Genomic DNA, 25199 nt, shown 5'->3' on the forward strand with positions numbered 1-25199 from the left:
CCAAGTTAAAAAAAAGATCAAAGAAATAAGCCACTGAAAGTATCTCAGCAGTAGGAGAAGGATAAAAGCCCCACAAAAACCCACATTGGCTCCAACTAGGTTTTATTATTTATGCTAACTTATTAAAATCATCAGGTCAGAAAGATAAAGGCTTCGACTGATTGTTACAACGAATGCTCACATATCCAGCGTCCTGTCCTCCATGTTAATATAAAGGGGTTAATGTTGGTAGCTTTGAAAATCAGTATTTCACACAGCACTTTCATACATATTTTAATTGTAGGTTTTGATGCATTCATCAAAACATCCGTGTGGTCACAGAATAAAAACAGAAATATTCCAAGAGCAACGAAATAAAGGGAAAGAGCAGGGAATTGGGATTTAAGTAGTTATCTCCAGTGGATAAGCACAGTGACCAAGGTAGGCATTATACCCTATTATGTTTAAGGAAATACTGTACTTAGGATAAGGCTCAATTCCTTAGCCTCTCTATTCACAAGTTAAATTTTAAAACATTGCCACAGATTTCTGACATCATGTCACTCCCGGTTTATCAACAACAACAACAAATTGCATTTTGTAGTTCTTTCATTTCGGGAGTACGTCCCAAGACGCTACAACAGAAATGTGGCTCGGATTAAGAAGCACGCCTCATTTTGTAGCAATTTGTAGTCAATAATCCTATAACTCTAAATATTTTTAAATAAAATACTGGTTTCTTTTATCAGAAACATACTGACCATTCGAAAGTCTAATCGTGGTCACCGAATTAATAGCCTGTTTTAATGGATCTGAATGAAAACCTGTTTTAATGGATCTGAATGAGAACGCATCCATTGTCACTCGTAGTGTAGTGGTGGGAATGAGATCAATTCCTGATGGTCTCTTACCTGTACATACCTGAGCCCCTAATGGCTTAGCACTTGCCATGTATCTGAACCCTTATGGTATAGTGACTGCCATGTATCTGAGCTCCTGTTGGTTTAGTTCCTGATGTATCTGAGTCTCTCATAGTCCAGTATGTGCTTGAGTTTAACTCACAACCAATTCACACTTTGTCAGGGATACTTACTAGCATATGTACGATACAGTGGGGACTTACAGAGACACGATGGATAGCCTGGTGAATTTGCATCCTTCTACGGTACTCGCTCAGATTTACCTTTGGTAGGTCCTTTTCTGGTGAGCATGGCCTGTTGCTCCTCAGAAACATTCAGGCGTCGGACTACATCAGCCAACGCCGACTTCAACAGCTGGATCTCATCCTCCTGCATCTGGACTCGCTGCTCCAGAGAAGCAACCCGATCAGTGACCTCCATGCTACTGGCTGCAGAGGCACTATCATCTAAGGAAAACAGAGGGGGAGAAATCAACAAAGTGAAAAGAATTAAACGGAACAGGTACTTTTAGCTCTTTATGAAAATATTTTTATATATACACATTTCCTGTGTATACTTTGCAGTCCTTTGATACATTGTAATAATAATCCTTACATTTGATATAGCACTTTTCAGTTCAGGACCACGTCTCAAAGCGCTTCACAGATCTTTACTGTAAAGTGTAGTGACTGTGTATTTTTGTAAGTGAACTGATTGATGAAATACTTTACAGTGTTCCACTGAATATGGTCTACACCAAAACAAGAAAAATTGCAAACCTGTGTTTCCTATTTTTTTCAGTTCCTATTGGAAAGAGATATGCAGTGAAATACAATAATAAAAAGGAACTTTAATCAGCAACATTCGCTTAAAAGCTACGGTGAATGGCTTGCACTTAACAGCAGAACCAGAGCAGTGTTTCTCAATATTTTTGATACCAGGGATTGTTCAATTTCTTGTTAACATTTGGGAGACTGTTAGTAAATGAGTTCGTCAGGTCAGTCGGTCTAAAGAGATGCTCTGATATGGACTGACCATCAGGTTGTCAATGACCAGGGCTGGTCTTCAGGCCTTAGTGGAGACACACTGAACTAGTCCCTGGAGTTTGCCACTGAATGTATGTTCTTTTTACCAAAATCGAGCTTTTGAGCTTGTTAACTTGTCACCAAGATCGGACACAGTTTATTCTGCAAATATTCCAATGCTTTGTCAAAAGAAACATCAACTGGTAAGGTTGTAGAAGCCAGCGGCTTTATTTCAGGGGGTGGAAATGGTTAATGCTGACCCTGAGGTTGGCTAAGTTTCTTATATTATTTTTCCGTTAGATAGAGAGTCAGCTCAACAGGTTATCCCACCTATGTTGTTATTCAATTCCACAGGTAATCACAGACCTAACAAAAAAAAAGCAAGTTGTACAATAACGTACTCTCTAATAATAGCTCAGGAGGCAGACTTTCATCTCAATACTAATTAGTGGCATGGAGAATATCTGCTATTTGTGTTTGAGCCCAGTCTGCCACCAGCACACCAGAATCTAAAGAGAAAGCCTGTTCAGCATTGCCTCGAATCTGTGTCAACTCAGTGCTTCTCACCGACACTCAGTGCATTGCGCAGTTAGTGCTGTGATCTGAGATCCTCTGCCAACTGCTAACCCTTCTTATTTTCTCGCACTGTTCTTTACAAACAGCAGGATATCTTCTACTAGAGCGTTGTTATCGTCAAGTACCATATGATGCTTTGCTTGTTGGCAAGCATGCGTCATTGTGTTGCTGCTACCCTGTTGCTATGTCAGATTCTGTTTGGTTTGGTACAGTGCATCCAACCCGTCCCTAGGTCTTGCCAAGCATCATTCAGCTGTGCTTTTTTGTACCATGAGTGCCTGCATGCTATCATTGAGTCAAGTGGCATCAAAGTGTGCCAAGCATTCTGAGCGAGGGGATTCGGTGGGGGTGGGGGGGGAGGAAGGGACAATGGCTCTGCATGTGTTCCCATCTACACTACTCCGAAGATGAACAAAAAGAATTCAACAGAGCATAAATCCAAGTGAGAAAAGGCGTATAGGTGTAAGGCAGTGGTGGCCAACCTTTGTGGTCGGCCAACAAAATACACTTTCTTGCTTGAATTGGTGTAAGTACTTCAGGTTCAATTTTGCCATATTTCTAAAGAAATGCAGAAGCCTCACAGGATCGCTTCAAATTGGTCTATTTTCTGAGCCGGGATCCCTTGAATTCATATTAACTTCCTACATCTGGTTATTGGAAGGAATCCTCAATAGATTTCGCAATTAACCAACATTACAAAATTGACCCCAATATTTCAAACTATAACATGTCTCAAACGTTGCTTTGCCTTCAAACAGGTCAATATTATTTTCTTCCAGAAATCGTCCGCGAGGAGCAAAAACCCGCATTGAATTGTTGCGCAGTAATGGATATGAGGGGTGGTGCCAGCACGGTAATGAAGTGAACGAGGCAAATGCAGCTTTCATCCTAACAGTTACTGTTGCGTTTCCAATACTTAGTGGCTAATGGGATGCTCTGACATTGGCAGCTGCTCAGGTTAAGGGTTTCGATTTTATTTATCATTACTTAACCTTTTACAAAATACAAGCTGTCTAAAAATAGTGGGTTCCTGAATAACTGGATTTATCTCTCACAACGTTGTCCTTCCAACTACGAACCTACAACGTCTTGCACTTCTGCCCTAGGAATATCGGGGAGAATTGTTCCGGGTTAACTTCCTAGTTTATCTAATGGTTTTCTCGAAGCTCATAGCGCTTGGTGGTGGGACCCTTAGACCATACTGACCAGAACTGTACACAGAAATTGAGTTGCCGCCTTGATGAAATAGACGCAAACTTGGGTAGCTGTGTCCACAGGGGAAAAAAATACACATTAGAATCAGAATGCAACACGTGCAAGCTTTAGGAGTTGGTAAGGAATATTATTCCATTTGTACATGCGTTTTTCTTCAAATTTTGTTCCCACTGTTATGCAGCCTCCACTTGCACATGTCTTCCTGTTGATAATGACAGCATGGTCCTGATCTGCCAATGACGGGTACCCTAATGCCCCCCACCCCCTCCTTCCTGAGATGCTGCGCCTGTAGACACTAATGACACCTCTCTGTTGAGGGGAATCGGACTTAGATCAGCGGAGTCTAGAATTTAAACTCAAGTCTTTAAACCCTCCCCCCACCCCCGCATTATCACCTTCTGTGATATCTTCTCTGTGAAGTAGTTCAAAGCATATAGAGAAGAAAAACTACCGAAGAGCCCTGTAATAACATGTTTTGTTATAAACGATCTTTGTTTTACAACTCTGGTTTGCTTAAAACAATGTTACTTTGTAGACCAATGTGTCCAATAATTGGCTGACTTCTAGCCCATCAGTCTGTCACCTACATCACTTCCACAGTAGGCAAACGCACCCGGTTATAATCTTTTGGTTCCGCAACTACTGCATTATAATGGACCCTCCTGCATTTACCTTTGTCTGGTCCAGAGTGAGTTTTACATATTACATCCTAAATTTGAACAACTCAGCAAAGGATTGCAGAGATGCTATTACAAAGAAATAACCAATCTCTTTTCTTGGGAGCTCTATAAATAAAATATTGTTGTGAAACATACTAAAACATTTTTTGCTAGATCCTTCAATGGCAGTCAGAAATACTCTCGAGATGAAGGGAGTTGCTTTACACTGTGCACTCTAGTCATGCAAAGTGATACTGAGATACTGAAAGTGAAGCAGGCATGAAGGAGCAGATGGTCACAGTAAACACCTCACCAACTGTTCTTCCTGAATGGAAGGGACATATGGCCAGTGACAACAAAACCAATATTCTTAAATATTTCAAAGAAGGGTCGGCATTCTGTTTGCCAGGATGGGGAGGCTAGTTCAAAGAATGACAACACGTGTAAAGGCTTTCAGTATTTACCTTCTGTTAGTTGTACTAACAGATTTAATACAATTTAGAATTATTTACTGGGAAGGTTGGTGCTCCCCACAATTCCACACTAGACTCTCGGTCTTGTGCTGTCCTTTTGGTAGCGCTCGGGGGGCTTAAACAAGTTGCAATGCTGTAGAAGCTGCTGTACGATGCTCAAAGAGTGAGAGCCTTAACATTCCTAACAGTGGGAGCTCCCAAGCCACAACAGGGTTCATTCAGAGGATCACCTTACATCAGAGAATTCCTGCTTCTCCCATTGGCAATTGAAACTTAAATGATTTTAGTGATTCACTACCAAGAAGCAGTCCTCCCATCTGGTCTACAATACATATCACATCAAGGCTGGGGAAAGCTGTATAGCTCATCATTTATGCATAACCTCAATAGTAAACTCTACCAGTAGAGTCTGAATGCATTTGTTGTATCCAATACTGCAACTGTTGATTTTCTTTAAAGCAGAAAATCAATAGAAATAATAGCAAGCTTGACAATGCTGCCAGGATACAAGAAGTAGAGGGTTGGATCTAGGCTCTTTGAAACACACAAATCATGCATGTTTCACATTGTCATTCTTTGTAGTGCTACTCTTCATTTTTATACTCGTGCTTGCAATTCAGAAAACCTCGGAACTAGACACAGCATTATAAAACTGCAGTAAGATATCTCACAGTTTTGAACTCAATTGTTTGAGCCACAAAATGTCAACACAACTCACCATTCAGGATTAGTAAACCATGTGGGAAGAGGGCTCAGAAACCTCATACACAATGAACTGCTTCCTGGTGGGGTGAATTCATAACATAGTACTGTACCTGTATAACCTGTTGGAAAAGTGGCACATTACCTGTGTAACTCGATAGCTGAGGTGAGAATTTCCCAGTACTTGTCTAATCTGGTAACTCTTAGCAAAGTATCATCACAGTAAATGAATAACCTGGTAACCTAGGTGAGAATTGTGACGTGCCTGAGTAACCTGGTAACCGGGTGACAATTGTCACAATATCTGTGCAACCTGGTAACTGGGGTAAGAATCATCACCGTAAGCAGGCTGAGGATTACTAATAGGCCAACAGAGTCGAAAGTATGCAAGTGCAAAGCGCAAAGAACATGTGTGAGGATGCAAAAATGATAGAAGACAACATTTTTGCCAACCCCTGGCAGAAATGGCTAAATATTTGAATGTGGTTTCTGACTTGTGAGTTGTGTAAACCCTGTATAGGATGGATTGCTGGTACTTTTAATTAATGTGAATTAACAGTAAAATTGCATAATTCATTAAATTGGTTGTTGACTACGTAATGGGGTTGTGCCTGTAATTCCCCCCGCGCGCATGGTTCACACAACATGAAGTATTCGACCCTAAAATCACAGCATCATGCATCACAATAGGGGTTATTGTTCCCCCGATGTAGAATGGAGCATTATGCACATCAGGATGCAGTGACCCCGATTATGTGCCCCAGTCCAAGGTATCTAGGCTTTGGTTGCCATGTTCGTTTACAAGTACTCAGTCACTAAACCTCAATAGAAATTCCCTTGGAAGCGCTTTGAGAAGTTTCATCATTAGAGGCACTAAATCAAACATAAGGATGAGTTTTTTGTGGCCTCACCAGTGAACCATACAGGAATATCATAAGCATATCACTGCTTCTGACTACAATCAAACCTTCTACATTCGATTCAATTCACAAATCACATCTAGTTGAGCTCGATGCTTGAATCACAACTCTTCCAATTTATAGATTTCAAAATCAAATGCCTAAAAATTAGTTATTTCACGCTTTCAATAAAATTCAACACTGCTGTACACGTCAATCACCTTAATGTCATGTCCCCTGATACATCTTCTCAACTAGGAGCTGGAAAAATATCTTATTGCATTTAATTGCTCGCTTTATAGAGCTTTACCCCTGACAATTCTGACAAGCTTAACACAACGCAGAAAATAAAAACACATTTGTACCAGAGTTCTTACATTCGGTTTCCTCAGGCAGACTGCGATACTGTCAAAAGTCATCTCTTAGTACATAAAATAATAGGAGGAATTACCAACAAATGAACATTCAACAAAAAGAAAATAGTAATATTCATTATTATTATTATTATGCCAGTGACTCTTGAATATTAGAATAACAATTATTGGCCACAACAGCAAGTGGAACTACATATATCATATCATTGATCTTAAGAAGTGCTTTGAGACATCTCGGAGACACGATAAGGTGCTATGTCAAATGCATGGATTATTATGATTATCAACAGCAATACTGTGGACTATTTGAAGCCTAGCAATGAACCATAGAAATGATAGGTGGGGACCACAGGGTGTGCGTTGGGGGTCTGCTAATGTTTACCCAGCTAGCACTACATAACATAGATCAATATTATGACAAACTAAGAAAAATCATTTTTACGTCCAGATTTGATCTATGCTAAATCAACCAAGTCCTATTAAAGTAGAAAAATCCAAATTATGACATCTTCTGTTGAGCCTTAAGGCAAAGAGATGTATGACATGCTTTCGCTAATGACATTAATGACCAATAAATTCAAATTAAGTAGGTTTCACCTCAGGAAATTTGTTTTGGCTAAATTATTAATAACCAAATCAAAACTGAGGAGAAGATTGTATAACAAGCATGCACTGTTGTTGTGTGGCACACTGAACACTGGTTGAAGAAACTAAGTTGGAAGCATAGCAAATTAGTAGCAGAGCGAAAATTAGCATCTTTTCCTGAACAAGGATTATAACTTTATTTTGTGCAACATTTCGGCTGTAACTCCAAAGAGCTCATGGCTTATATTGATGGTGTATGCACTTGAGACAAAGTTTGTCAGGCTGATTGTACATGTGCCTTTGTGTTAAATAAATATCAGAGTGAAAGGATTTCCACCAATAAATCGCAAAAGAGCCGATATGTTACGTTTCAGCTTTTCGTCTTTGATTTATGGAGAGAAAAATCTCTAGTGTTTCAATTCAAATTGTGTTGTATTCAACCATTTGGATCTCGCCGGGGTTCAGAGTGAAATGGTTGCTGTTCCCTAGAGTTGACTGTATGTTCTATCAGGTATGAAAATCTTAAACTCAGGCACTGGGTTTCCAGATCTGACATAGCTTTTTGGCTTCGTTCCAACCAGCTAGTTGTAAAAGCATTGGATTAACCATGTGGATGCTGAATAGTGAGTTGAGTTATATTTCAAGATGCTATATAGTCCATTTACCATGGCCAGTTTCAGTAGGCGTGAAATACTGAAGAAGGCACAGGAATAGCAATGAAAGAAATTTCACGGGAAAGCTGACTAATAATGCAGGCTTCAGATAATGTCTTAACCCTGACCATAGGCATAGAAACAAAAAGAGCCAGGGTTCCCATTCTTGTTCACTGTTAAGGGAAGATGCACATGCATTAATGTCAGATGAGAACAAAATTGGACTCCCATATCCTCCAGAGTAGAAAGGCTTACCAATCCTCACGATCACAGCTCACATGTAGGGAACATCCCATACTTTAGGAATAAATTATAGGAATAATTACAGGAATAAATCGGCTTATTTAAATTTTTTAATTCTTCCTGTGTTTGTAAAATACAATGTTTTACAATTAGTTGAAAATCTTGAGCTCCTAGAATCTTAAACTAAATTGCGTTCTTTTGACATGCGCTTCTAGAGCGCGTTATTTTAACGAGTGCCTTTTTTTAAAAAAAAATACACGATTAAAGAGTAAAATAGGAATGATTGTGAATGTGTGTGAACCAGAACTAAAACGGAAAAGAGGGCATTGCAAGAACATGGTTATAGAAAGGGAGAGGAGGCGAGACAGAGAATTTGACAATAATGGAAAGTGAAATGGGGAGATGGGATTGGATGTGTTTTACTTAGGACCCTGACCTTACCATACCTCTCTCCTATGCAATTTACAGATGGGGGTCAAAGAGAGTAAGAGAAACAGGAGGCTGTTTATTCTGTGCATTTCTCATGGGGCCCCTAAAGCTGGAGCTTTGTTTTTCACTTTCACTCTGAATTAAGTTATACTTTGCATACGACACAAGACTCCCAGTTCCCTGAATCCAAGAGGCACGTCAGATAAAGGTTTCCTGTGAAGTGCTTTAACAACAGAATGAAACAATAGATTTTAAGATTTTTTTGCTTTTCTCAGTTGTAGGTAGCTCAGAAGTAACTTCTATACATTTCGCTAACATAATATACAGTCAATTCACTTTACAGTATTTTCTATGAAGTGCTTTGAGATGTCTCAACAACGAGATAAGGCGCTATATCAAAATGCAAGGATTATTATTTATTATAGGGAACTGGAATATATAAAATTGCTCAACTTTGAGCAAAATAACTGTCTTATTATCCCCTAGATTCAGTAATACATAATTATACATTGTAGTATACATAGTTAGACTCTCATTCACTTTTAAAATAATCGGCTCAGTTCATCATTTATCTGACAAAGCTGCTTTGGTAGTTTTAGTGTTTTTTTTAAAAACTTAAAAACTTGTGAGCTCCTGAACCTAGTGACAAAAGAGCAGAACTTAATTTTGACTGGCTAAGATTTTTAAAACTAATTGTGGAACAAATTGTTTTGTGTAAATCTACAGAGCAGTGGACTGAGTATGGAATGTTTCCTGATCAAAGTGGGGAATAATAATAATCCGTGCATTTGATATAGCGCCTTACCACGTTTTCGAGACATCTCAAAGGGCTTCACAGAATATACTGTAAAGTGAATTGACTGTATATTTTGTGGGCGAAACTTGTCCTACTCCATATCAAATATGTATGTGTGTTTGTGGAGGAGGAGGGGGGGGGGGGTCTATAACTGATCGAGGGGAGAATGAGCATCGTGAGGACGCCTCTCAATCTGATGTTACATTTTACCTGAACTCACCCACTGTCAGCAGAGTATATGAAATGCTGTCCAGATCCACTGAGAAACAAGTGGGTTTTCCCAGTCCCGAGAGAGAGTGAGAGAGCAACATAAGCTGTCAGCTATCAAAGCAATGCAGGCAGCCATTCTCTGACCACAGGCAGGTTGAGCTTGATGCACCAAAGGGGATTTTACCAGGTTACTTTGTATCCTAGAGTCTCATTCCTTCAAAGGAATGGATAATTTGTAGTTTTATTTAAAAGAGAGCTCCTGAAGATAACAAAAAGCCTGGGGTCCATGTCTGAAAGGGTGGTGGAAGCCGATTCGATAACAACTTTTAAGAGAGAAGTAGATAATTATCTGGGGAGGACAAGTTTGCAGGGCTATGGGGAGAGCGCGGGGGAGTGGGATTGATTTGGATAGCTCTTTAAAAAGAGCCAGCACAGACACGATGGGCCGGATGGCCTCCTTCTGTGCTGTATAATTTTATGATTCATTGCAACTTTCTTATTTATCGTTTGCATAACTGAACTACTGACAGTATCATTGAAATGCATTACTTTACCCTAACAGAGCGAGTGTTAGGAGGCCTGCCTGCCCATTGGGGTAAGAATGATGGTTGCCAAGGAACATTAATTACAGAGTATGTGAGGGACTTTCCTTAACTCTACACATAGATAGGTTATTATAGTCAAAAACGGTCATGAGAGGCGGGATTACTGTATAATAAGCTCTCTGTCAACCAGCAGTCTGAGCAGAGTGGAAACCCCAGCCACAACAAGTCTCCCAATTCAAGCAACTGAGAAACTCACAAAAAGTTTGTATTTGACAGTTCTGGGGTCTACAATCTCTAACACTGGGGTGCCCACAAAATATACAGTCAATTCACTTTACAGTATATTCTTTGATGCACTTTGAGATGTCTCAACTACATGATAAAGCGCTATATCAAATGCAGGGATTATTATTATTATGATATCTCTCTGACTCTGAGTGTAGACTTTCTCTGTCTCTCTTTTTCTCTCTCTGACTTTGGGATGCACAATGTCTCCCTTTCTCTCTTTATCTCCGAGTCCAAATCTCCAAGTCCAAAGGTTGCACAAATTAAAAGTGACTTTGAATATTAAAGTAAGGAAGCTATTCTGTGATTCAGCGCTTTAAAGGAGGGAACCTTGCGATTCCAGCACGGCTGCTATTATATCCATATGCAGAAATCTTTGTGTGGGTTTAATATTCTTGTTAAATTTAACACAACTTCAGAAAGTAAATCTAGAAAGTAATTTGATCTTAACACACAGCACCTTTCGCCATGATTTATCTAGCAGCTTTCATTGCAATTCTTATAATTTCACCAACATAGGATAAAATCAAGCACGACTGTAGTATCCATACTGGAAGCAATTTCAACAGCCTCTAGAATACTTTGGTGCAATGATATTTAATATTTCCTTATGCCCTAAACTGGCTGAGTAATAGGCACTTAAATTCTCACAACCACAGTACTGGATGGCTGATTCCAGTCACTTAGAAACAATTTCTTGCGTACGTCAGTGAAATGATTGCATTTAATGAAGTGCTAGGAACTAGCTATTCGGTGCATTTAGCTGCAGGTTAAGAGTTTGAAGCTGGTCACACATATCATTCTGGAGTTGTGGCTCATTACAGTTTATGGCTGACTTTTGTATTTACAACCCTTAGCTTTTCGTAACTATAGTAACCCCAGCTGTTAGCCAAGACTGATGAAATCTTGGGGGAGAAAGAACTTAACAACTTGTTTGGAAATGAGTTGGGCCTCAAATCCTGTAGATCACTGCGAGTCTAAGCCTGAGACCCTCCCTTTGACTGCAGTGCATTTTGATCTCCGGCCAGTTGTTAAGTGTTGTTTGCGGGAATATCACTCAGTATTGATCCCTGTTGATAAATTCCTCTTTGTGCTATCACAGCTCAAAGTAAAGCAAAGCCACAGGCAAATTACACTGCATTAAGTTGGCAGAGGATTTCATATCTGGCTCAGATCAAACTGGTTCCCGTATAGTCTGCAACTGCGATTCATAACATTTCCCTGAAGTCTAAGTCACCATTTGTGATTCTTTTCTAAGGCACATTTCTTTTCTAATTTCTGGGGTAGGTCTGGTCTGGGCGGAGGCGGGGAAGGGCAATGTGCAAGGAATATTGCTGGTCTAGGCTGAGCCCAAAAACAAGCTGTATATCTTGTGCTGTTCAACACCAGTTCAACATGAGCTGCCTTGTCTCACTCACAGCACTGTGTCCATCAGAAACGGATATAGTGCAATGAAGTTGAACAGGAGTATTGATTAGGACGTGACTTCTGCCGTGTAATGGTGAAGCTACCATTTTGAGTTAGACACTAGGCAATGAGGGCGGCAAGTGTAGGTAAATAACTCGTTATCAAGAACTCCAAAGTTCGGGTACAATAAATTTAGATGGCAGATTATCGTTCCTTTCACCCTTCCCCAATAATACCCAACATTAAAAGAGAAGGCTTTATTAGACCTGATTTCCATAGCTTTGTAATGTGACAATTTCACATTATTACCAACAGAAAGAGCAGAACTACATTCCCGTCCATCTAGATTCAAAACAAAGGTTCAGAGGTGTTTGGACTGTCTCACCTATTTCACATTCCACTTGGATTTATGGGGGAAGAGATGAGAATTTGAGGAAATTACTTTATTCGTTTGTTTGTCTAAGCCACTATGTAGCCCAGTCCTTATTCCTTTGGAGACCAGATTTGTTTTTCAATCCTCAAAGTAATAATAAAATAACAGCCATTCCTTGCAGCCTAGGATCATACCTAGGTCAGGAAAACCTGACGATACTAACAAATGCTTTATGTACCAGCTGAACGTAAATGAACGTTGACAGCAATGCTTGGAGCTCAGACTTTTGTCTGACCTCTAAACGGGACACAGCAGGTTTCTTTTGCCACCCCATGCACCATCAATAAAATATTATTCAGGAACTTTAAGCACAAAATATTATTTTCTCCAGAATCCATGCAAATTGAAAAAGGCAGAGCCTCTGTTTATTGCTATTGCTATTAATAGAGTGCTGTGAAATTCACATTTATTATTTACTTTGCTTAGCGAGTATTCCCAAACCAGCGAGCTAGCTGCTGATGTTAACATCCCTGAAAGAGTTACTCTGACAGCTCGCAGGGAATGAAAGCACACTGTTACACAAGATGCCCAACATGGGGCAAGATAAATTCCCACATAATATTGACAAGTGACGGAATGATGCATAATGCTATCATGAAAACATTAAATAACCTTGTTACGATCTAAACAGTATGTAGTCAGTGAACTGTGTGATCCATTGCTGAAAGACGACTCCTTTTGGGTCCTATCTACTTGATAAGTACATAATTATTCTTTGAAACTACTTACACCAGTGCCTCAGGGAACTAAACCAATAGAAATTCCCTGTTCTTTTAAATAGTTCATATGTTACAATGACATTTCAACTATGCAACCTATAAAATAATAAGCATTCCAACTGGCTAACCAACACAGGGCAAGACAAGTCATCAAATTACATTGGCTACGTAAAAGACCTTTGGAATTTTAAGAATCATGTACAATTTATTACTTTCACCTCTCCGCTTACAGTGGCAATGGAAAGTAACATTAACATGATTTGGTTGCAAAATATTCAGAAGCAACTATGAGCAAAATGTACTCAAGAAAAGCAACCGATCCTTCTCCTATTGACAGGGAAAATAAAACACTCCAACCAAAACCAAGTTAATATTGAATAGCAACGTTAAAAGATGCCACGTTGCTATTCAAAACAAGGGAGTATCTCCCAGTGACCTGACCAACAACAACAACAACTTGCATTTACATTACGCCCTTCATGCGGGGTAGTGTTCCGGAGCACTTAACAATTCTTCAGGTGAAATTAAATAGCTGTTTGCAGGCTTTGCAGTGCACAAATTGGCTGCTGGGTTCACCTGCAAGTACGGTCACTATGCTTCATCTAAACTTGGTGAAGCGTTTTGAGCAGTTTTGAGTTTATAGGGACTACAGGAATTTTTTACTGTCATCACTTCTTTTAATTCGTTATCAAATTCTAATTTAATTTTTGTAATTGAGCATACAATTTTGTAATTGGGAATTTAACAAAAGAAGATTAGAACAAGGTTATCTGAGTTCACTGGAGAGTTTCCCTGTAAGTGACTCTTAGTTAGACAAGTGCTGTTTTCAGGACCACGAAGACAGACTTTGTTATTTGACTCTGATCCAGCCCTCCTCCATAAGCTTCGCGTCCCAGAGGGTTATTGGGTGACAAAGGGAATCCAGACTGGGTGTGGAGATAAAAAAAAAGGTTTCTCCGGAGCCACAATAGACCATTTCTTTGAACCTTTTGAAGCGGGCAGTGATTTATTAAAAGTATCTCAGATCTGTAACATGATATAAAAGGGACTGAAACAGAGATGTTCAGGTAGGCTTTAGATATAATGGTGGGGTTAAACAAAAGAAGTACTGTACAATGTGGCCCAGAGTAAATAGCAACGAGCATTTACAACGACAAACTGAGAAAGCAGGTATAAAATACAGAAAGCTTCACTAGTTACTGATCACTAAACCAACTGTCCAGAACCACTCTGCATTTCAAGGGCCTTGCTATATCCATTGCACACTGTCTAAGTATCAGATTGATAGATTTACATTTCCTCTCTGCCCTGGTGCAACAGTATAATGTATAAGATAATTAATGCAAAAGAAGTTTATTAAAATGGTCAAACTATGAGGTGTAAACAGATCAGCAGATTACCTCATAATAATATAGTTCTATTTTCAATAGCACATCCCATAATTACAAAATCATGTTATGGCCTGCAAATTAGAATAAAATAATTCACTATTACAAAGAACATACAGTGCACATCGAACGTTGCCAACCATAAACTTAGCATCAACCATAAGCACTTTTACTAGGACTCTGCAGTCTTTTTTCTGGGACATGATCATGCATACTGCAAATATTGATCCATCTATGTATAGATAGATATCTGCTTCGGCAACAAACAATAAATAATCTTAGGCAATAGATCACATTTTTCACTAGGTCAGCAATGAGGGCTTATCTAAATCTTGCAGAAATAACTATTTTTCATTGTTGGAAGTTAAGACCTAGATTAGACCATTTCAGTTAGTACCCAATGGTAACCTGGCATTACTTTTGTGGGGAAATGAATAACATCATTAGATGTTCTTCCAGACACCAGTTTCCTGGTACTTTTCCTTTATATGCAAATATTCAAACCCACACTTACTGAACAAGCTTGCTGGAGCACTCATTGATAAGCTGGCATGGGGTGGCTCTATGTTTACCTTCTGAACCTCAGAATATATACTACTGCTTTTCACCAACCACCGGAATTAATGTTAGGCAATCTCTGTCCTCATACAGGTTGCGTACCATTGTTACTCCACAAAATATGCAAAAAAAAACCTACATTTTAAGGCCCCTTGAGAAAGAATACAGTATTTTAGATTTTCTATCAGTCTTGCACTCAGACAGTGTACGAATGGATGTAAAGGATGAAATGTCCTTTTTTAAGTCCCATCTCCCCAGTTGTTCATCCACACCTGGATCCAAGAACAGCTGCAGCCTCTCCATATCTGCTCAGAGCTTTTCACAGAAATAATCTCAGACAGCCGATGGGTACAATGACCTGTGAATGATCCTGTCATATTCACTGGTTAGGATAACCTCTTGTCGACCCTGTTAAGGTAACCTTTGGTTGGCCCCCATTGTACATAATTATAATGGAAGCTTCCAGTTAACCCAGTCAAAACCACTGGTCAGGGCCATATCCAGTTCACTGCCGTTTTGGAGAGAATTTAACAGCAGCCGAGAATCTTGGTGGAGATTCACTCTATGATCATCCTCGTGGGAAATGGCTGTGTAGAGACTAGGGAATAACCAGAACAGCTGTATCATGAAATGGAAGCGAACGGGTGATGGGTGCAGTGCAACAACTGGTACCTTGACTTTGCCAAACAAGTTAGTGTTGCCCGACTCGGGAGCAAAATCACAGAAAATAGAAATCCAGAATTAAACAGCTTGAGGAATTCACTCCATACACTCACCAAATCTGCTTTCTGATTAAACAGCCCACCCCACCCAACACAACCACCAAAAGGCCTGAATCATCGTGTCTCTGTTACCAGAGCCCTGTGGGGTACCTGTCAACATAATAATCCCAGGCTGCCATGCCATTCAAAAAGTATTTGCAAGATTCAGACCCCCACATCAAGCTCTGCAGCACCAGTAATTAATCACTACCATGTCCCAGTCACGCAATTTCTTCTGTCTCAGAAGATCTCACATTCTTTAATACAGGCAATTTGATGGTGATTCAGAATGCAACCTATAACCAGCGTTCACACATTCAATACTGTACTACCTGTGTAATCAGAATCGCTGTCCTGACTTACTCAGTTCTCATAAGCTGCAGGCACCAAATTAGATCTTTAGAGATTCTGAAGCCAAGCAAACCTGCTGCAAGACTAAATAAACCTTGCATATCAGCACTGGATGGCCAGGGAATACAAGAAAGGTTTGTTTAAAGAATGCCCTTCTTCTGAGCTCATTATTCTAAAATACCATTTCTATATTCTACCCATGACAGCATCCAGTTCATTCTTAAAAGAATCCTGTGTCCTGATCTTACCATTAGTCCTGATAACCCACTCCAGGTGTTCATTAACTGCTGTGTAAATATTTCCTGGTGCCCGTCTTAAACTTGCCATCCACAACCCTGAACCTGTACTCTCTTGTCCTACGTTTCACAAAAATAATCTCAGACAGACACCAGTTACAATGATCTCCACAATATTGCATACCTTCTCCATTATTGCTGAAGGCCACCGAGATGCTCATTCACGCCTTTATTATGTCCAAGCTTGATGATACCAACGCTCTGCTTGCCAGATACTCCAGCTCTTCCCTGCTTAGGCAGCGAACTATCCAGAATTCTGTAGCATGTGTCATCTCCCCTACACGTGCCGGCCAACCCTATTTCCAGGTGTGCCTCAAAACTTACCCCATCAACCTGGCTTTCAGTCATCTTTCTCCTCTGCAACCCCTCAGCTCCCACCCTTAGCCAGATTTGTAAAACGCTTTGTGATGTCCTTCCGACTTGAAGGCGCTGTATAATTGTAAATTGAATTGTATTTCCAAGAATTGTCCCAGGTATTATTTCTCTATCTCATTCAGTATTTTATGAATGCCTAAACACTCCTTTCTGAGACATCCTTTCAAGTCACTGCCGGACTGCGCAAACAACTGTCAAAGATTCACCATCAAATGTTCCAGAAATCAGACATGTAACTTTGAGGGGACCAAAATAAATAACATTTCGCAATAAAGAATAAGCGCGGAACAAAATGTTCCCTAGTGTCAGCAAACAACGAGCGATAGATCCAGCAGGGCAAAGTGCTGATATGATGAGAATGCAATAATTATTATTTTAACATCCTAATTGATGACATGTACGGAGTCCTGGCACGTGGAGTATGTGACCTCCCTTGCCAATGCAAGAAGACTGTTTTGTTGCTTTTTCAGATGGTGTAAAACAAGAGCTGCTGCATTTGGCCACATCACTGCTGTTTGGAATGAGTCAGGGCCAGAGGAATGCCGCTCAACCCAGTTCCCTTCTTTCACACATTCACATTCAGGACGCTGCCCTGTGTTAAGCATACTATAGAATTGCAAGTTGTTGAAGCTGTTGTTGTTGTAGACCTCTCTGATGATCCATGTAGGAGTTGTGCTATAAATGGCACATTACTGTCTACTAACAAAAAACGGAGTCAGTCCACTGGCTTTACATTGTAGCTGACGGGTTTTCGACATACTGTAAAATCAATGGCCAAAGGCTTGCTCAAGCTGTGACGTGGAATGACAGAAACGGGCCATCGAAGCATTCGAGATCTACATGCAAGGAATGTAATTTGAAGCCCACATTTTGCAGAGAACTGTTTATTCCACGTGGATTACCGGGTGCAGTTAAACCTCACACTGAGAAAAGACAACGTGGACTGTGTGTGTGTCTGTGCTTGTGTGTGTGTGTGTGTTCCAGCAATTAAAATAAATGACAGTCAAGAATAACACTGCCAGCACTTTTGGTTTGTGTGTCAGTCGCCTCTGGGATAGACACTCTGTCGTGACTCGGTCTGCTATGGTTACATCTTCACAACTGGAAAACAATCACACTTCCTTCTATTTAGCACCTCGCTGGGCAGGTTCTACAGGCTCACATGTAGATGGTGTAATGAACCCTGGCATCAGATACAACTGACCTAATGCAAACTTGCTCAAACTACAGTCCTTCACTTTGGAAGTTTTAACAAGGCAGACAAATCCATTTGTCTGCTATGTTTTTGTGTGTGCACCGTGTCGTTGCCTACATTCTTTCAAAAAAAACAACCATTCTGACCTAAAAGCCGAGACATTTTTTCCACTTGTTCTGCATGGCAACGTTCACAGTAGAAAAGCCATCTGGATTCCCAGCGTTTCCCTTCCACTTTCTGTTCAAACGTTGAAACACTGAAACTCAGTGGGGGGGGGGCTTGACTAAAGCACTGATGTGGGGAATTGCTCCCTTCATCTCTGCTATGTAGACATGTGTTATATAATAGTGATACCCCCACCCTTACTCCCACTCCACTCCACCCACTCTCAGAACAGTGATGGGAGTTAAAATTCCCTGCAGCTGATCATATGATACTTCATGTGGCTTAAAAAAAACACAGCACATCAAATAAGACAAGAACACCCTCCTGTTTCTAAAGGCTAGGCCTTCACTGACAATCAGTCTGCAGGGAAACCACACACTGGAGTACAGAGCGACTCATTTCAAAATGAATCTCATGTTGTCATTCACTTGATTTCCTGCCACTTACTCTGCCATATTCTATATCTTTTTCCAGTGTCTGATGCAAATGATTACCTCGAGCCACGGCTTGCTTATGCATGCATTGGGTCCACAGCACTCCGAGGCATATCAAATAATTGCCAGCCAAATCTGGACTGCAACGTTCTCCCTCTCACTGAGTCTCAGACCCTGTCTGACATGGCCCGCATTGTGAGCACCAGGCCAGGGAGCCCGGTCTCTCTACTGCCCTTTCTTCATTCCCCACAGGCCCTCCCTCTGCAGACAGCACAGAGGCAGCAGTATGTGTGTGTGTATGTTTGCAAAGATCAAGTCAGGCCCTATTTTAACATGCCCACATTTAAGTACAGTACTGAACACAGATATTCTTTCTGCTCAGTAGGAGTTCTAAAATCAGTGCACCTCTCCCTCGTCCTCCTCCTCCTCCTCCCCTCCACCCCCCCATGATTTTCAGTTTCAGATTTGGAAGTTCATGTGCTGGCATCTCTGTTGTGACTCGGATCCTGACCCCCATTTACCCTGGCCCTGTGCCATGTTAAGTACCCGCCACACAATCAAAAGGTAGATTAATCGCACAGGGTGACGTCATTTAATTCACTTAACTATTCCGACTGGGATCCTGCCGACCACACTCCCTGCTCCCAGGAAAACTCCAGATGGTGCCTGCATTGAAGTTCTGATAGGCGTCGTAACAACAAACAGCACAATAGTAGTGAATCATCATTGACAAGCTTCGCCTCCGTAAACTTCTGCTAAACATTTGTCGCTGAGATATCTGGGATTTGAGTCAGCAATTGGCAAAGAAGCCAAATGCAGTGAAGCGCTTTGAGGCACCCTCCCAACGTGAAAGCTGGTATATTAAATGCAATGATTATTGTCATTAAATATCGAATCTCGCAGGTAACTGGTTGCACAACAGTCACATCGGAGTGAAGTTCCTGCGAGTGGGACTGACGGACATCCGGTCACCGGTAGGATTCAACACTTGCGAATCCTTCTGGAGAAACGGGTCTCGTTTGCAACAACAACTTGCATTTATATAGCGCCCTACGGGCAGGGTAGCCATCCCGGAGCGCTTTAATGGGAAGAGAAGAAGTAAAATAAAAGCCCAGGGAATTAAATCAGGTCACACCCGTCTCCCCATCATCACGGTTACGTTCGCTGATGTCGCTCTGCAGGCAGAGCCAGGGAAAGTTTCGTCCCAAGAGAATAAATAGTCCTGCAACAAAAAAAAATACTACAAACCAGGGGAAGGAAGCACGCAAGGCGGCGGCGAAGTGACACTTCCAGCGGTGATCACAATGCACAAGATTTAGGAGTGCAAAGCACTGCTCCCATTTAACACTGATGAATGAATAAGATGCCCAGCTTTAGTGCGAGCATATGGCCGGTGTGATTTACAGTGCAGTGCCCTGTGTGACTCTCCAGATCTCTCATTTCGTGAGATCTTCCCTTTTAATAATGTGTGTGCAGTGCAGTGTGTGGTCACAAATGTCAGCAACACAGTTAGAAGCTCGAATCCCTCCCTAAAATAGATATGGCTCTGCAATCAGCTGTGCACGACTGCAAAGTGAAACACATCCATATCCATTCATTCACATGTCGTGTCTTTCAAGGTCCCATCGGGTACAACACAGCAGTAACGTGTTCCAAAGGCACTCATTACCCAAAGGAAGATGATGGGTTTGTGTGGATGCAAAAAAAAATTAACCTCTAAGTGATGGGGGGAGGGGGGAGGGGGTGGGGGGAGAGCTCCAGAACTCGTGATAATTCCTCCCTCCGCCCTCCTCCACACCCAAAAAAAAAATAAAACAGATTTTTTTAAAAAAAATTTAAAATAATTTTTATATAAAAAAAATTAAATTTTTTAAAAAAATTTTTTTTTTAAATAAAAAAAACAGACAAAACCACAGAAAACTCAGAACCATAAATCCCAGACACGACCGCTCCACACACACACACACACACACCCACAAAAAACAACAACAACAACCACCACCACCACCACCACCCCCCGGGATCGGGAGCCGTAAAAAGACAGAAAAAAAAAAAAAAAATCCTCTCCTGAACGACCCCCCAAAAAAGGGACAGAGAGAGACACACAGAGAAGAAAAAACAGCCGCGAAAAAAAAAAGAAGAAAAAAAAAGAGACTCTCTCTCTCTTCCTCTCTCTCTCTGATGGAGCACTTACCGTTGCAGAACTGCAGCAGTGAGGAGGTGTCGTAGAGGCCGCCGCTGTAACCCGGGAACCCGTCCTCCATTGCCGGAGCCGTTCCCCGCGGTCTCCCGGTGTCGGTGACTCCGCGCCTCCCCTCTCCCCCTCTCTCCCTCTCTCTCTCTCCCTCCTTCTCCCTCTTCTCTCTCTGTGCCGCACCACCGGCGGCTGCTCCCCATTCACCAGCCGCTCCGCCGGGGTCTCCCCGCCGCCGCCGCCGGGCCCGTCACCATAGCAACGCACTCACTTTAAGGATCCTCTCCCACCCCCTCCCCGGACCTCCCGGTGTCTATATATATATCTCTCTATAAATAGATATATATATATATATACACAGAGAGAGAGAGAGAGAGTATTCCTTCTTTTTTTCTTTTTTCTCTCTCCTAATAATAGTAATAATATTTTTTTTCCCTCTCTCCCTCTCTCTCCTTGTAATAGTAATAATAATAATATTTTTTTCCCCCCTCTCTCTCTCTCTCCTTGTAATAATAATAATAGTAGTAATAGTGATAGTAATAATGATAATAGTGATGATGATGATGGTGGTGCCCTCTGGAGTCTCCTGAGGCAGCTGTGTGATCGGCTCTCACACACTCTCACTCACACTCACTCACTCACTCACTCACTCACAGAGATTGACTACAGGGTTTGCACAATCTTAAACTGGTCCTGAAGGGAGAGAGAGAGAGAGAGGGGGAGTGTGAGAGAGGGAGGGAGAGAGAGAGGGAGAAAAGAAGCGGGAGGTTTCGAGGCTACGAGCAGAGAGAGAGGCGCTGTACTGTAAATTGGCTTTAAAAGAACTGCGTCTCCAGTTCCTGCCCCGACGGTAATCTCACAACCAGTGACAGACATCCTTTCAAAATACGGCCCCACGTACTCCTGACCCAATCTGCCTGACAGGAGGCCACCAGCTGGTGGGGGGGTGTGTGTGTGTGTGTGTATGTGGGTAAGAGTGTGGGTGTGTGTAAGAGAGTGTGTGTGTGTGAGAGAGTGTGTGTGTGTGAGAGAGAGTGTGTGTGTGTGTGTGTATGTGTGTAAGAGAGTGTGTGTGTGTGAGAGAGAGTGTGTGTGTGTGTGTGAGGGTGTGAGAGTGTGTGTGTGAGAGTGTGTGTGTATGGGAGAGAGTGTGAGTGTGTGTGTGTGGGGGAGAGTGTGTGGGTGCGTGTGAGAGTGTGTGTGTGTGTGTGTGAGGGTGTGAGAGTGTGTGTGTGTGAGTGTGTGTGTGAGAGTGTGTGTGTGTGGGTGAGAGTGTGTGTGTGTGAGTGTGTGTGTGTGTGGGAGAGAGTGTGTGTGTGTGTGGGAGAGAGTGTGTTTGTGTGTGTGTGTGAGAGTGTGTGTGTGTGGGTGAGAGTGTGTGTGTGTGAGTGTGTGTGTGTGTGGGAGAGAGTGTGTGTGTGCGTGTGAGAGTGTGTGTGTGTGTGAGAGTGTGAGAGTGTGTGTGAGAGTGTGTGAGAGAGTGTGTGTGTGAGAGTGTGTGTGTGAGAGAGTGTGTGTGTGAGAGTGTGTGTGTGTGAGAGAGTGTGTGTGTGTGTGTGGATGTGTGTGAGATAGTGTGAGAGTGTGGATGTGTGTGTGTGTGTGTGCGAGAGAGTATGTGTGAGAGAGAGTGTGTGTGTGTATGTTACATCCCACCACCAGCCCTGAGATGGACCCGAGCAGAGAGCAAACGGGGAGGGGGTTTAAGATGGGAATCTCTCTCTCAGGAATCTCTCGGTTGTCTCACGCTCAGTCGGACCACGTCTACGATCGCGTAACCGTTTCCACCGGTTCATCTGCGTGCCCCGGCCAAGCAGGCGGAATAAACAGCGATCTGACTAAAGAATTCACAGGGGAAAAGCTGGGCTTAATAGGCAAAGCGCGCACCAAGGCTGCAGCGCGTTGAATGACCATTGAATCGGGGCTGCGAATGAGCTTTTCGTTAAACAGCTTTTAAACATCGCCCGGAGGGTTCCACGTGGGGGAAGAAAGGCCAAAAAAATGACATAAAAATTTGGGCCACTCAATCCACCACGGTTTGTGGGACGTTGCTGTGCGTGTAACTGCTGTGAATGTAACTGTGCTGCCTGCGCTTCGCCCGTAAATTGCACAGTTACATTCACTTTACATTATATGCTGTGAAGCGCTTTGAGACGTCTGGACGACGTGATAAGGTGTTGTATATCAAATGCAAGGATTATTATTACAAACGCAAGTCACAAATACATTGATGCAAAAAACTGACACCGGTGTCAGCTTGATACAGTAACTGCGGCAGATCCCATAATAAGGCAAAGGACTTTTACTCTATAAAACTCCCCCTAGTGCTCTCTATCTCACCCAGCAAAAAACAGCAGGCTTCCTCTCTCTGCAATCTATTAAAATGCACAGCCTGGGGTTTGGCTGCTACGATAGGGTGTTTTCTCAAGATGCGAAGAAGTTAATTAAGTTTAGTTATGAAGCTTGAGTTTGTTTGGAACGAAAAAAAACACGAGGATATTTTTAGACCGACTTGAACACTCGAGTCAAGTCACCCTGCATTTTCCGGTTTTTGTTGCTTACAGTCACTCATAACCTTCGCAAATGACGTGACAATTCCCACCTTGTTTCCAAACCCCCGGATTTACCAGCGTTTCAGTCAGCTGAGAGTTAACACTAGAGATAAATTCTCCAGAGACACAAGGATTGTGTGTGAGAGTAAGACAGTATCACACACCGTCCTGTACTCAGTATTCACTTGAGCATCTCCTATTTGTTATTTTGGCATATCTGGGCCAGAGATTTTAGTTTGACCCAGACTGGATTCTTTAGGTTTATCACTCATATATTACCCCAGGTGGATTTAATTTAATTTATGTACACATTACTCCAGATGATTTTTTTTAAAGCGTTGTGTTTTTTTACATCCCACCGCCATACCCCCCCACGCACACTCTCACCCCGAGGAGCTGACTCATGCTGGAATAAAGTTCCACCAACGCCTTCGTAACCTTGGCCAAATGGTCATTCTGCATGTGGGAGTGTGTAGACAGTGAGCTATTTAATTGCAGGGAGTAACAAAGCCACAGCCTGATCCTAGCCTTCCCCTTGATGCCCACACACATGCACTTTCCAGGGTTACCAGATAATGATTAAGAGAGAAGGAACTCTTTAATTTTTCCCCTCTGTTGTGTTCAATTTTACCCTTTCACCACTCTGACTAAAATCAGTTGATGAATCCACTCTTGATTTTATATTAATAATATGATAGGTATTCATATATAATCATAATAATCCTTGCATTTGATATTGTACCTCTAACGTCAAAACATCTCAAAGTGCTTCTTCACTGGTGGTTGCTGTCAAGTGGAGTGACTTTTTGGTGATGGATTTGTTTTGTTTTGCTGGTGTGTTTTCAATGATTCTGAATCAAGGCTCTCTTGTGTTGGCTGAAATACTGAATGTTTGTTGCACAAGCAACAAAGGAAAGAATTTACCCTTTCACATTCAGGAGAGAATGTGCTGAGAAACATTTTCACGTTAAGTTTAACATTGAAATTCGTTTTTGTTTACTTTAGATAATTCATTTGACCTATTGGAGCCTAAGCAGTTAACGAACTACCTCCCAAATGAGCAGGAAACAAGATCTATCAGATCTGGAAGGCCAAGCAGAAGTTAATTATTGTACAATTCCAGGAGAACTAAGTCATTATGCTTTACAATAAATCCTGTGAAGCATTTGAGACATCCTCCTGATGTGAAATGTGCTATATAAAATACAAGAATTATTTATTATTCATTTACCATTATGTGGAATTATCTTTAATATTTCACGCACAAAATATACAGTCAATTCACTTTACTGTATATTCTGTGAAGCGCTTTGACACGTCTCAAAGATGTGATAAGGCACTATATCAAATGCAAATATTATTATTATTAATAGTACCTGCAGCATTTTTCCCCAATGAAATGACCACTTAAATAAGATACCACAACGCAGATGGCACCCTTGAAATTGTACTCTAACATGAGTCAGCGCCTGTAGGAGAGCTGCGAAGAACTCTGTGGGCAGGGAACCAGGGTTTTGGCACAGTAAACCCAAACCTTCGATTTATAATGTTCCAAGACAATACCTATGTGAAGGGCACTATGTACATGCAGATTGTTGTGGTTGTATAAGTAACAAACACATATTTGGGGAATGTAATATTTGTTTAAGATTTAAATACATTTTGTCTACTGCTACACCTGAAGGCAAAGTGTCTAAACAATTTGAGAAATCTGAGTCATTGGAAAAAAAGTGATGAGTGTCAGGTGGTGTTCATTACGCTGCTCGTATCTCCTCACTATCCGATATTCCACTTGACAAGCCACAATATTAATGTAAACCAGAT

The 25199-nt window shown here is 41.5% G+C and overlaps 1 protein-coding gene across 3 annotated transcripts in view; it reads right to left on the bottom strand.

Moving 5' to 3' along the window:
• Nucleotides 1–21056, bottom strand: part of eml1 (EMAP like 1) — a 52665-nt gene extending 31609 nt beyond the window's left edge. Inside the window, exons 1-2 of one of the 3 annotated variants that reach the window (XM_007888314.2) lie at nucleotides 20824–21056; nucleotides 1163–1345 (exon numbers count right to left, since the gene is read on the bottom strand). In XM_007888314.2, the coding sequence (XP_007886505.2) occupies nucleotides 1163–1345; nucleotides 20824–20893 (253 nt within the window). In that variant the 5' untranslated portion in view covers nucleotides 20894–21056. Of the gene's footprint in view, nucleotides 1–1162; nucleotides 1346–19235; nucleotides 19369–20823 lie in introns of those variants that run through there. The other 2 variants (XM_007888316.2, XM_042337983.1) reach the window with 2 other exon arrangements.
• Between the last annotated feature and the right edge of the window lie 4143 nt (nucleotides 21057–25199).

Source organism: Callorhinchus milii, unplaced genomic scaffold (genome assembly GCF_018977255.1).
Source record: "Callorhinchus milii isolate IMCB2004 unplaced genomic scaffold, IMCB_Cmil_1.0 Scaffold9, whole genome shotgun sequence".
Lineage (NCBI taxonomy): Eukaryota > Metazoa > Chordata > Chondrichthyes > Chimaeriformes > Callorhinchidae > Callorhinchus > Callorhinchus milii.